Here is a 14197-nt window from a genome sequence, read left to right as displayed (position 1 = left end):
CTTATCAGTCGTCTCCATTCCAGTTCTAGTTCAAATCCTCATGTTTTCTCTGACCACCCTGTACAAAATTGTACCACATACTCTATAGTCTTTTACCCTGCTTTGTTAATCTCCATAGCTTTTATTTACTACCCAATCATTGTTTTCCATCCCCTGTCTCCTGCCCCACACCTGTTAGATTCTAAACACCATATGAGCAAGGACTGCAGGTTTATTCACCAATGTAGTCCCAGTGTCAGAACAGTCCCCAGAACATAGTAGGCTTTCAAATAATTTTTTAATGCATAAATCTAAAGCCATCTTTAGCTTCAGCATGATCTTGCGATAAAGATGCCTATTTGATAATGTCATTCCATGTTTTAAAAATCCCTTCATTGCACCCCAATAAAACAAAGTTCCTTAACATGGCATCTAAGATGGGTCATCTTGCCTGTGCTTGGGTCTTCATCATCTTTTGCTGTGCTTGCACTCTACTTGTCTCAATAATAATGAATTGCTTATAGTCCTGGAATTTGTCCAGAGTTTCATCATTCTTTTTATTCACCAATCTCCTCTGAAGGCCCTCCCAAATTCCCATACCTGTTTTAGAGTTAAATATATGATGAAAATCAATTTTTAGAAGAATATATGTTAAATATAACATAAAATGGCAATTTTGACAGAATAAGTTTTCCAGATCTTATTTAAACCAATATTCATAATCATGGAACTAGTCCTTAAGCTGGAAGGGACATTATAGGTTATCTAGTGAGTGCCTCCTTACTTTACATATGGAGGTACTTCAAATTCATGTCACCTGAATTCTGATTTAGGCTCTGCCACTGAATGATTGGCATGACTTTGAACATATCATATAGGCTTTGTTGGCCTCATCTTTTAAGAAAGTAGGTATGAATCATCTCTGGAGTTTAGTATACATGGGTTCTACTGATTCCAAGTAGAACTTGTGCCAATAAATATTTCTGAGCTATTTTTGCTAAAGTGAACCATTTGATGTTCACTGTAGGCTTTAATTCTTAATAAAAGTCATTTTGGAACAATGCTAGAGTAGGGAAATCTTTCAAAGTCTCTTAAGATCTTAATGTGCTTTTGCTATTTAGTTCCCAGATTATTATATACCCTGAGGGTTAACTGTAAATTCCAACACTTATTTCAAAGTCAATGTTATTTCTGTTAAGTTCATCATCATGACTGAACTATAACTGTTAAATATAAAACAGTATACCTCATGGAAGTTTTCTGCTTCTCGCTCTTTAATTTCAAGGTCAATTGCTCTTCTTCTTGCTCGTTCTTCTTCTATCTTTTTCTGTATTTGTTTTTCAGACAATTGTCCAATTTTTTCAAACTTGCTTTTCAGATTTTTAGCTTGAATAGAGCCACTCCTTTTCAATTTGATTAATTCTTCATATTCCCTGCTCAGTTCAAAGGTTTCATTTTCTTCTTCTTCCTTCAAAAAAATTAAGATTTTTATACATTAAATACCAGAAAATTAGTTTGTACAATAAACCATCCAGAAAGTTCACTATTTCTTATTTGAAGCCAAAACTAAATGTAAAATAACTTCCTCCCTAAACACAGTGCCTAAATTTACTAATTAGAAGTAGTGCTACAAATTTAAGACTGTAGATAACATCTTATTTCATTTAAAATACTATTTAATTAGGGACTATGGCTCAAAACCTCATTAACATTCCATTATAACCTGCTAAAAGTAAAATATGTATGTCAAGATTAGCTTTTACTAGGAATTGTAGGAAGACCTTTGTTTAGGGGAAGGTAAAGAAAATTCAAAAAATACTGGGCTAGGAGTCAATAGTTCTGACTCTCATACTGTGTGGTCTTTTGCCTGGTCACTTAGTCCACTGGACATGAGTTTTTCATCTCTATATAGAGCCACAGTATCTCTAAAATTCCTCCTGCCTTTGATTTGATGATAGTCAAAGTTAAATATTACTCTTAGTAACTCAACTGAATTAAGCATTTCTACAGATATAGTCTGGTAAAATCCCTACATTTTGCTACATATCACTTGTATTCTCAATTTTATATTCTGCCAAGAAAGATGAGTCAACAAAAATTGGGTTCCAATTCTTTATACCATTTTATCTTGAATACTTTTTATTCAGGTTCCTTTCCCTTGTCTTTCCCTTTTCTTTGTATACTTCTTACACTAAACCCTAATGGAGTGGTAGAATATTGCAGTTATTCCTGGTACACTTCTTCTGGGAAGACCTAGAGTTCTAGGCAGAGAAAAAAAAAAAGGTGGGACTGGGCAGGGTGGGGTGCGGGAAGAGTCACAGTGGATGATGTTGACATGAGGCTTAATTTCTTGGTTCAAGAAAGGGAAAGAAAAGTTTATTCCTTTATACTACCTCCACTTTTTGGTCTATGTGGGTGAAAATGGGCAACTCCTAAAATACCAGAAATTAACAAAGTTATGACATCACATCATATCACAATGGTCCCACATCACTCTGATCAAAATTAATGGTTGAACTAATCAGTTATGATCTATGTAATCTTGGAATTGGCATTCTACTTGTTTGAAAACTCCCAGACATAGTGGAGTGAGTCACTTAGTAGCATCAGAATGTCAGACAATTACACCCTGCCATATATGAATTAGATTACTTCTCAATAGTATTACTAATATATATTCTAATTTACTTTGTTTTTCTAGACAGACAATTCATTTTCAGCTTCCTTTATAAAATAAATGCTATTACATTTTTAAAAAATTCTGAGGGTACACCTTGAGGTATTTTCCTACAGCATATTCATTATATATTCTTATTAACTATATATTTATGCAGCATTTATAGTCTCTTGGTTGACCTGGGCAAGGAAGTAAATATCCCCACAGTCCCATTGCTCCAACCCATGACAAAGAGGCAACTTCTAAGAGATTGCAACCTCTGCGAAGGAACCCACTCGGTTCCTAGATCAGGAGTTGGCAAGGGGCCCCCACCAAGTCACCTACCAAACATGCCATATCACTGCCAATCCTAGTTATGCTGGGAAAGCCACTGCTCGCCTCACCCCAAGTAATGGGGTTGTGCACTCATCCCCGACACTGCTGTTCGTGTTGCTGCTAGGGCCCCCTGCCCAGCTGGAGGCCAAGGGTGACAGTGGAATGCTGGCCTCCTCCCTCACCCTCCCCACTTCTGCCTATGTAACTGGTTGGCCATCCAGATGGAGGGAAGCGGTGTTCAGGGTTAGGAAAGCGAAGGTTAGACAGGGTCCTAGGACATCAGGAGGTAGGAAGAGGGCTGCTGAGAGCCCACCATGAGGAAGCACGGAGACATCACATGGAGTGGGTGAGCCAAGGCTCCGAGACTCTAGTGCAGGCTCCACTGTCCAACCAACTTTCAATTACAACACACACAAGTTCAAAGATAAACTTATTTAAAATCTCAAAGGCAACCTCAGAGCACTAAATCCTAAGTGTGTCCCTTCTGAGCATGGGGTCCTGTGAGGGCACAAGTTGCATGCTCATGAAGCTGGCCCTGTAGAGTCTATAGATATGTATGTGTATATATGTATTTTTTAAATTTTATTTATTTTGGCTGTGTTGGGTCTTTGCTGCTGTGTGCAGCTTTCTCTAGTTGCGGCGAGCGGGGGCTGCTCTTCGTTGCGGTGTGCGGGCTTCTCATTGCGGTGGCTTCTCTTGTTGTGGAGCACAGGATCTAGGCACGCGGGCTTCAGTAGTTGCAGCACACAGGCTTCAGTAGTTGTGGCTCGCGGGCTCTAGAGCGCAGGCTCAGTAATTGTGGCGCACAGGCTTAGTTGCTCCACGGCATGTGGGATCTTCCCGGACCAGGGCCCGAACCCGTGTCCCCTGCATTGGCAGGCTGATTCTTAACCACTACACCACCAGGGAAGTCCCTATATATGTATTTTAAAAATTCATTTCAATGCTGGTGAAACCATACTAAGGTATTTAATAGTATCAAAATTCTATCTTAGAATAATTTAATAAAATACAGGCATACCTTGGAGATATTGGGAATTCAATTCCAGACCACTGTAATAAAGCGAATATCTTAATAAAGTGAGTCACATGAAATTTTTGGTTTCCCAGTGCATATAAAAGTTATGTTTACACTATACTGTAGTCTATTGTGTGCAATAGCATTATGTCTAAAAAAATAATGTACATACCTTAACTTTAAAATATTGCTATAAATTGCTAACCATCACCTGAGCCTTCAGTGAGTTGTAATCTTTTTGCTGTTGGACAGTCTTGCCTCAGTGTTGATGGCTGCTGACTGATCAGGGTGTTAATTGCTGAGGCTGGGGCAGCTGTGGCAGTTTCTTAAAATAAGACAACAATGAAGTTTGCTGCATCAATTGACTCTTTCTTTTGTGAACGATGTCTCTGTAGCTTGCAATGCTCTTTGATAGCATTGTGCCCGCAGTAGAATTTCTTACAAAATTGGAGTCAGTCTTCTAAAACTCTGCTGGTGCTTTATCAACTAAGTTTATGTAATATTCTAAATCCTTTGCTGTCATTTTAACAATCTTCACAGCACCTTCACCAGGAGTAGCTTCCTCATCTCCCAGCCTTCATAGAACTGAAGAGAGTTAGGGCCTTGCTGTGAAGTGTTAAAATCACTTTCTTTTTTCATCCATAAGAAGCAACTCCTCATTCATTAGTTTTATCATGAGATTGCAGCAATTCATTCACATCTTCAGACTCCACTTCTAATTCTAGTTCTCTTGCTATTTCCACATCTTCGCTTACTTCTTCCACTGAAGCCTTGAACCCCTCAAAGTCATCCATGAGGGTTGAAATCAACTTTTTCTAAACTCCTGTGAATTTGATATTTTGACCTCTTCCCATGAATCACAAATATTCTTAATGGTACCTGGAATGTTGAATCCTATCCAGAAGGTTTTTAATTGATTTTGTCCATATCCATCGGAGGAATCACGATCTATGGAAGCTATAGCCTTACAAAACGTATTTCTTCAATAATAAGACTTGAAAGTAGAAACTACTTCTTGATCCATGGGCTGCAGAATGGATTCTGTGCTAGCAGGCATGAAAACAACATTAATATCGTCACAAATCTCCATCAGAGCTCTTGGGTGATCAGGTGCACTATTTTTTTTTTAATATCTTTATTGGAGTATAACTGCTTTACAATGGTGTGTTAGGTTTCTGCTTTATAACAAAGTGAATTAGCTATACATATACATACATCCCCATATCTCCTCCCTCCTGCGTCTCCCTCCCACCATCCCTATCCGACCCCTCTAGGTGGTCACAAAGCAACGAGCTGATCTCCCTGTGCTATGCAGTTACTTCCCAATAGCTATCTACTTTACATTTGGTAGTATATATAAGTCCATGCCACTCTCTCACTTCGTCCCAGCTTACCCTTCCCCCTCCCTGTGTCCTCAAGTCCATTCTCTACTTCTGCCTCTTTATTCTTGTTCTGCCCCTAGGTTCTTCATAACCTTTTTTTTTTTTTTTTAGATTCCATATATATGTGTTAGCATATGGTATTTGTTTTTCTCTTTCTGACTTACTTCACTCTGTATGACAGACTCTAGATCCATCCACCTCACTACAAATAACTCAATTTTGTTTCTTTTTATGGCTGAGTAATATTCCATTGTATGTATGTGCCACATCTTCTCTATCCATTCATCTGTCGATGGACACTTAGGTTGCTTCCATGTCCTGGCTATTGTAAATACAGCTGCAGTGAACATTGTGGTACATGACTTTTTGAATTATGGTTTTCTCGGGGTATATGCCCAGTAGTGGGATTATATGGGTCGTATGTTAGTTCTATTTTTAGTTTTTTAAGGAACCTCCATACTGTTCTCCATAGTGGCTGTACTAATTTACATTCCCACTAACAGTGCAAGAGGGGTCCCTTTTCTCCACACCCTCTCCAGCATTTATTGTTTGTAGATTTTTTGATGATGGCCATTCTGACTGGTGTGAGGTGATACCTCATTGTAGTTTTGATTTGCATTTCTCTAATGATTAGTGATATTGAGCATTCTTTCATGTATTTGTTTGCTATTTGTATATCTTCTTTGGAGAAATGTCAGTTTAGGTCTTCTGCCCATTTTTGGACTGGGTTGATTGCTTTTATGATATTGAGCTGGATGAGCTGCTTGTAAATTTTGGAGATTAATCCTTTGTTAGTTGCTTCATTTGCAAATATTTTCTCCCATTCTGAAGGTTGTCTTTTCATCTTGTTTATGTTTTCCTTTGCTGTGCAAAAGCTTTTAAGTTTCATTAGGTCCCATTTGTTTATTTTTGTTTTTATTTCCATTTCTCTAGGAGGTGGGTCAAAAAGGATTTTGCTGTGATTTATGTCATAGAGTGTTCTGCCTATGTTCTCCTCTAAGAGTTTGATAGTGTCTGGTCTTACATTTAGATCTTTAATCCATTTTGAGTTTATTTTTGTGTATGGTGTTAGGGAGTGTTCTAATTTCATTCTTTTACATGTAGCTGTCCAGTTTTCCCAGCACCACTTCTTGAAGAGGCTCTCTTTTCTCCATTGTATATTCTTGACTCCTTTATCAAAAATAAGGTTACCATATGTGCGTGGGTTTAACTCTGGGCTTTCTATCCTGTTCCATTGATCTATATTTCTGTTTCTGTGCAAGTACCATACTGTCTTGATTACTGTAGCTTTGTAGTATAGTCTGAAGTCGGGGAGCCTGATTCCTCCAGCTCCGTTTTTCTTTCTGAAGATTGCTTTGGCTATTCAGGGTCTTTTGTGTTTCCATACAAATTGTGAAATTTTTTGTTCTAGTTCTGTGAAAAATGCCATTGGTAGTTTGATAGGGACTGCACTGAATCTGTAGATTGCTTTGGGTAGTATAGTCATTTTCACAATGTTGATTCTTCCAATCCAAGAACATGGTATATCTCTCCATCTGTTTGTATCATCTTTAATTTCTTTCATCAGTGTCTTATAGTTTTCTGCATACAGGTCTTTTGTCTCCTTGGGTGGGTTTATTCCTAGGTATTTTATTCTTTTTGCTGCAATGGTAAATGGGAGTGTTTCCTTAATTTCTCTTTCAGATTTTTCATCATTAGTGTATAGGAATGCAAGAGATTTCTGTGCATTAATTTTGTATCCTGCTACTTTACCAAATTCATTGATTAGCTCTAGTAGTTTTCTGGTAGCATCTTTAGGATTCTCTATGTTTAGCATCATGTCATCTGCAAACAGTGACAGGTTTACTTCTTCTTTTCTGATTTGGATTCCTTTTATTTCTTTTTCTTCTCTGATTGCTGTGGGTAAAACTTCCAAAACTATGTTGAATAACAGTGGTGAGAGTGGGCAACCTTGTCTTGTTCCTGATCTTAGTGGAAATGATTTCAGTTTTTCACCATTGAGAATGATATTGGCTGTGGGTTTGTCATATGTGGCCTTTATTATGTTGAGATAAGTTCCCTCTATGCCTACTTTCTGGAGGGTTTTTATCATAAATGGGCGTTGAATTTTGTCGAAAGCTTTTTCTGCATCTATTGAGATGATCATATGGGTTTTATTCTTCAGTTTGTTAGTATGGTGTATCACATTGATTGATTTGCGTATATTGAAGAATTCTTGCATTCCTGGGATAAACCCCACTTGATCATGGTGTGTGATCCTTTTAATGTGCTGTTGGATTCTGTTTGCTAGTATTTTGTTGAGGAGTTTTGCATCTATGTTCATCAGTGATATTGGCTTGTAGTTTTCTTTCTTTGTGACATCTTTGTCTGGTTTTGGTATCAGGGTGATAGTGGCCTCATAGAATGAGTTTGGGAGTGTTCCTCCCTCTGCTATATTTTGGAAGAGTTTGAGAAGGATAGGTGTTAGCTCTTCTCTAAATGTTTGATAGAATTCACCTGTGAAGCCATCTGGTCCTGGGCTTTTGTTTGAAGAGTTTTAATCACAGTCTCAATTTCAGTGCTTGTGATTGGTCTGTTTATATTTTCTATTTCTTCCTGGTTCAGTCTCGGAAGGTTGTGCTTTTCTAAGAATTTGTCCATTTCTTCCAAGTTGTCCATTTTATTGGCATATAGTTGCTTGTAGTAATCTCTCATGATCCTTTGTATTTCTGCAGTGTCAGTTGTTACTTCTCCTTTTTCATTTCTAATTCTATTGATTTGAGTCTTCTCCCTTTTTTTCTTGATGAGTCTGGCTAATGGTTTATTAATTTTGTTTATCTTCTCAAAGAACCAGCTTTTAGTTTTATTGATCTTTGCTATTGTTTCCTTCATTTCTTTTTTACTTATTTCTGATCTGATATTTATGATTTCTTTCCTTCTGCTAACTTTGGGGGTTTTTTCTTCTTTCTCTAATTGCATTAGGTGTAAGGTTAGGTTGTTTATTTGAGATGTTTCTTGTTTCTTAAGGTAGGATTGTATTGCTATAAACTTCCCTCTTAGAACTGCTTTTGCTGCATCCCATAGGTTTTGGGTCGTCGTACTTTCATTGTCATTTGTTTCTAGGTATTCTTTGATTTCCTCTTTGATTTCTTCAGTGATCTCTTGGTTATTAAGTAGTGTATTGTTTAGCCTCCATGTGTTTGTATTTCTTACAGATTTTTTCCTCTAATTGATATCTAGTCTCATAGCGTTGTGGTCGGAAAAGATACTTGATATGATTTCAATTTTCTTAAATTTATCAAGGCTTGATTTGTGACCCAAGATATGATCTATCCTGGAGAATGTTCCATGAGCACTTGAGAAGAAAGTGTATTCTGTTGTTTTTGGATGGAATGTCCTATAAATATCAATTAAGTCCATCTTGTTTAATGTATCATTTAAAGCTTGTGTTTCCTTATTTATTTTCATTTTGGATGATCTGTCCATTGGTGAAAGTGGGGTGTTAAAGTCCCCTACTATGATTGTGTTACTGTCGATTTCCCCTTTTATGGCTGTTAGCCTTTGCCTTATGTATTGAGGTGCTCCTATGTTGGATGCATAAATATTTACACTTGTTATATCTTCTTCTTGGATTGATCCTTTGATCATTATGTCCTTTGTTGTCTCTTGTAATAGTTTTTATTTTAAAGTTTATTTTGTCTGATATGAGAATTGCTACTCCAGCTTTCTTTTGATTTCCATTTGCATGGAATATCTTTTTCCATCCCCTCACTTTCAGTCTGTATGTGTCCTTAGGTCTGAAGTGGGTCTCTTGTAGACAGCATATATAAGGGTCTTGTTTTTGTATCCATTCAGCCAGTCTGTGTCTTTTGGTTGTAGCATTTAATCCATTTACATTTAAGGTAATTATCGATATGTATGTTCCTATTCCCATTTTCTTAATTGTTTTGGGTTTGTTACTGTAGGTCTTTTCTTCTCTTGTGTTTCCTGCCTAGAGAAGTTTCTTTCAGGTGCACTATTAATGAGCAGTAATATTTTAAAGGAATCTTTTTTTCTGAGCAGTAGGTCTTAACAGTGGGCTTTAAATATTTAGTAAACCAGGTTGTCAATAGATTGCTATATCTAGGTTCTCTGTTCCATTTATAGAGCACTGGCAAAGTAGATTTAGCATAATTCTTAAGGACCCTAGGATTTTCAGAATGGTAAATAAGCATTGGCTTCAATTTAAAGTCACCAGCTATGTTAGCCCATAACAAGAGAGTCAGCCTGTCTTTTGAAGCTTTGAAGCCAGGCATTGACTTCTCCTCTCTAGATAAAAAAGTCCTAGATGGCATCTTCTTCCAATACAAGCCTGTTTGTCTACATTGAAAATCTATTGTTTAGTGTAGCCACCTTCATTTTGATTATCTTAGATCTTCTGCATAACTTGCTGCAGCCTCTACAACAGCACTTGCTGTTTCACCTTGCACTTTTATGTTACAGAGACGGCTTCTTTCCTTAAACTTCAAGAAGCAACCTCTGCTAGCTTCAGACTTTTCTTCTGCAGCTTCCTCATCTCTCAGTCTTCATAGAATTGAAGAGAGTTAGGGCCTTGCTCTGGAATAGGCTTCGGCTTAAGGGAATGTTGTGGCTTATGTGACCTTCTATCCAGACCACTAAAACTTTTTCCACATCGACAGTAAAGCTGTTCCACTTTCTTATCATTCGTGTGTTCACTGGAGGAGCACTTATAATTTCCTTCAAGAACTTTTCCTTTGCATTCACATCTTGGCTAATGGTTTGGCACAAGAGGCCTAGATTTTGGCCTATCTATCTCAGCTTTTGACGTTCCTTCCTCACTAAGCTTAATCTTGCTAGCTTAATTTAAAGTGAGACAAATCGCTTCTTGGCCAAAGTGAGAGTGAGAAAAGTGAGAGATGTGCGACTCTTACTTTCACTTAAACACTCAGAGACCATTAATTGGCCTAATTTCAATACTGTTGTGTAAGGGAACAGGTAGGCCCAAAGAGAGGGAAAGAGATGGGCAAACAGCCGGTCAGTGAAGCAGTCAGAACATACACACTTATCGATTAAGTTTACCATCTTATATGGGAGCAGTTTGTGGTGCCCCCAAACAACTACAATAGTAACAATGAAGATCACTGATCACAGATCACCATAACAAATATAATAATAATAATGAAAAAGTTTGAAATATTGAGAGAATTACCAAACTGTGACACAGAGACACAAAGTGAGCAAATGCTGTTGAAAAAATGGTGGCAACAGACTTGCTCCATGCAGGGTTGCCACAGACCTTCAATTTGTAAAAAGTGCAGTACCTGCAAAGTGCAATAAAGTGAAGCACAATGAAATGCAGTATGCCTGTAAAATTAGTCAAAGACTTGCCAAACTGATGTTCCTATTAGCATCCATGGTACTCTTATAGTTTTTTCTTATTTTGATTATGAGTTTAATTGTTTCAAGGAAAATAAGTATAAATGGGTATATTAAGTACTCTAGAATGACAGTTCTCAATCATGGTGTAATCTCACACAATTATGAGGTATATAGGAAGAAATATTTACTTACGTACTACAGTAATATCTCAGTCACTTGGAATCTTATATATTTTTCAAACTAGCAAGAAGGAGTAGAGTTATAGCAGGCTGGAAAGGTACACTCAACTATGCTGAAACTTGTACCAAGTGCCTCATAGGAGTGTCCTTTATGTGAATAATAATACTTAGAAAGTTATTGTAAGGTAATGCATGTGAAATGCTGAGATTAATAAATATTTGCAGAATAAAAATGGACATTTCTTAAAGTCTTACCTCTCCCATTTCTTGTCTCAGTTGTTCAAATTCCTGTTTTTCCATCTCTAGCTTATGCTTCCGTTCCTCCTCTGTTCGTCGTCTTTCTTCTTCCATTTTTTGTTTTAATAATTCTTCAAAATTAATTTCTAGTTTTCCCGGTGTAAGAGATTCTTGAGAGATTGTTTTATACATCTCTGGGGAGTCATCATCTACTACCTATTTAAAATAATTCTTTTATCACTCTTGCCAGAATTATACATACTACAAAGGGAATATTTCTTGAATAGAAAGGTTTCACATTGAACTAAAAACCAAAAATTCTCTTTAAAAGTATAAAACAATAAACAAGAAGGAATTATTAGAAACTGTAAGACTAAAGTATTTTGTAGTAACAGAGAAAATGGTGACCATAAAGTCTCCATTCCAGTGAACACAAATAAATACTTTGACTTTATACTATGAGTAATTTGAATTAGACATTAAGATGTTCTAACAACAAAAATTTTTTTAATTAAAAAACTTAAAAAGATGTTCTAATATTGGGAAAATGTTTTAATTGGATTAAAATGAACCTCCATTCTGGTAATTAAAATAGAGCATTTCAGTTAAATCATGGTTTTTACCTGAATGAATTAGATATCATGACCCCTTCATAATCAGGCAAAAATCAGTTAATGCTGTGATTTTATTGTGCTGATTTATTTACTGTCAGGCTAATTAAAAATAAATAATAATAGTTAATACTTATAGCTGCCAGGTACAATTGTAAGCACTTTACGTGTGTTGACTTATTTTTCTGTAACGCTGTGAAGTAGGTGTTATTAATATCCCCATTTTATAGATGAGGAAACTGAGGCGCTAAAAAGTAACTTGTCCAAAGTCAACACAAATACTATGTGGAAAGGGTGAAATTCCAAACTTTAAAAGTCTTTCTAATAAAATTATAAATAACTATTTAGACTACCTTTTTGTAATTTCATGAATTACATGTCTAACTGCCATTTAGTTATGACCTTGGGCAAGTTACATAGCCTCTCTAAATCTGAGTTTCCCTATCTGTGACAACTCTCATAGAGGTGTCATGAGAACTACATAAAGTTTGGAAACACTTTGCAGTGTGTCTGACACTATGGTAAGCTCCCAAATAGCAGTTTTATTATTACAATATCATTCCCTGTATATAGGCAATCTCTAACTTGCAAATAGAAACTCTGCTTTTAAATCATTGACTTGGAATACATTTTGCCATGAAAAGCAATGACCTAATTCTATCCCCTGAAAGTATATACATAAACCTCTCACTTGAATTGTGTCCCTGTGGCTGAACTAGACACAGGAGTAAGAGAGGTAAAGGGTAATTATTATTTGTTCCAAGTTTTATATATGACAGGCTTTACCACAGCACCAGTTTAACTCAGAAATAATGTTTATATGGTCTTAAAATCCACAGATTGCCAAAAAAATTTTTATTAATGTATGAGTTAACTGAGCAATAATATGAAGTGACAATACTTGGCCCTAGATAAGAAAACAACATAAATGAAGGAAAAAGTTTCTCTTTCCTTTCCTGATATAGAAATGTCTTTAGGAAACCAGAGTTTTGGTTTAATGCCATTTTCCTTCCCTGCACTTTTTCCACTAGTGAGTCATGATAAAATGGCAGATTTGGCCTAAAAATCTGCTCCCAGGACGAGATTTCCTGATCTTCACAGCTACTTCTTATCTACCACTTCTGAACCAGCTGATTCTCCAGAAATTAAGTGCTTTCAGAATGTTGGTAGGGTTTCTGTGTAGAAACCATTTGTGAATCAAGGATTACCTAATAAGATAGTATTAATATCACTTATTCCAACTTAGCCATAAAAAAGAACAAAATAGTGCCATTTGCAGCAACATGGATGCAACTACAGATTTTCATACTAAGTGAAGTCAGAAAGAGAAAGACAAATACCATATGATATCTCTTATATGTGGAATCTAAAATATGACACAAATGAACCTATCTACAAAACAGAAACAGACTCACAGATATAGAGAACAGACTTGTGGTTGCCAAGGGGGAGGGGGTGGGGGGAGGGAAGGACTGGGAGTGTGGGATTAGCAGATGTGAACTATTATATATAGGATGGATAAACAACAAGGTCCTACTGTATAGCACAGGGAACTATATTCAATATCCTGTGATAAGCCATAATGGAAAGGAATATTAAAAAGAAGAATGTATAAATGTGTATAACTGTCACTATGCTGTACAGCAGAGATTGGCACAGCATTGTGAATCAACTCTACTTCAATAAAAAATAATAATAAAATAAAATAAAACACTTATTCCACAAGCATTTACAGGAAGTTTGTTACACTAGAATGCATTGTGCCATGTGCTTTGTTTTTCCTAAGTCCAAGGACCATCTTTTTCTTTTTTTTTGGCTGCATTGGGTCTTCGTTGCTGTGCGCGGGCTTTCTCTAGTTGTGGTGAGCAGGGGCTACTCTTTGTTGCAGTGAGCAGGCTTCTCATTGCAGTGGCTCCTCTTGTTGCGGAGCATGGGCTCTAGGCACGTGGGCTTCCTTAGTTGCAGCACGTGGGCTCAGTAGTTGCCGCACGCGGGCCCTAGAATGCGAGGGCTTCAGTGAAGTCCCGTGCCATGTGCTTGATGTGGTCTCAGCCTCACTGAGTGAGGAAGATGGCCATAAGCCACAACAATACAGCACTAGTGCTATGCTAGGGGAGCACTAAATGCTCTAAGAATACATGAAAGGAACACCTTTCTGGAACTTGTATTATCAGGAAAGGCTTCCAGAGGAAGTGGAATATATGAATAGGAGATAGCTCAGCACAGGGAAAAGAGAGAAAGACACGTTTCATATAGCATTTATGAAGTTCCAGAGATGAGAGTATAGCGTTTTGAAGAAATGGAAAGAAATTTAGTATGTCTGGAACAAACACGGCAGATTAAGGAAGAATCAAGAGGGACTTCCCTGGTGGCGCAGTGGTTAAGAATCTGCCTGCCAATGCAGGGGACACGGGTTTGATCCCTGGTCCGGGAAGATCCCA

At 37.1% G+C, this 14197-nt stretch overlaps 1 protein-coding gene across 7 annotated transcripts in view; it reads right to left on the bottom strand.

The window, feature by feature from the left end:
• NEXN (nexilin F-actin binding protein) overlaps nt 1-14197 on the bottom strand; it is a 58601-nt gene that overhangs the window by 6135 nt on the left and 38269 nt on the right. For all 7 annotated transcript variants that reach the window (XM_057544089.1, XM_057544085.1, XM_057544096.1 and 4 more), the window contains 2 exons: nt 11164-11361; nt 1226-1447 (listed from right to left, as the gene is read on the bottom strand). In XM_057544089.1, the coding sequence (XP_057400072.1) occupies nt 1226-1447; nt 11164-11361 (420 nt within the window). The remainder of the gene's footprint in view (nt 1-1225; nt 1448-11163; nt 11362-14197) is intronic.

This window comes from Balaenoptera acutorostrata, chromosome 1, assembly GCF_949987535.1.
Source record: "Balaenoptera acutorostrata chromosome 1, mBalAcu1.1, whole genome shotgun sequence".
Classification (NCBI taxonomy): Eukaryota; Metazoa; Chordata; class Mammalia; order Artiodactyla; family Balaenopteridae; genus Balaenoptera; species Balaenoptera acutorostrata.
The sequence above is the reverse complement of the archived record's forward strand: the minus strand, read 5'-3'. Positions and strand labels throughout refer to the sequence as shown.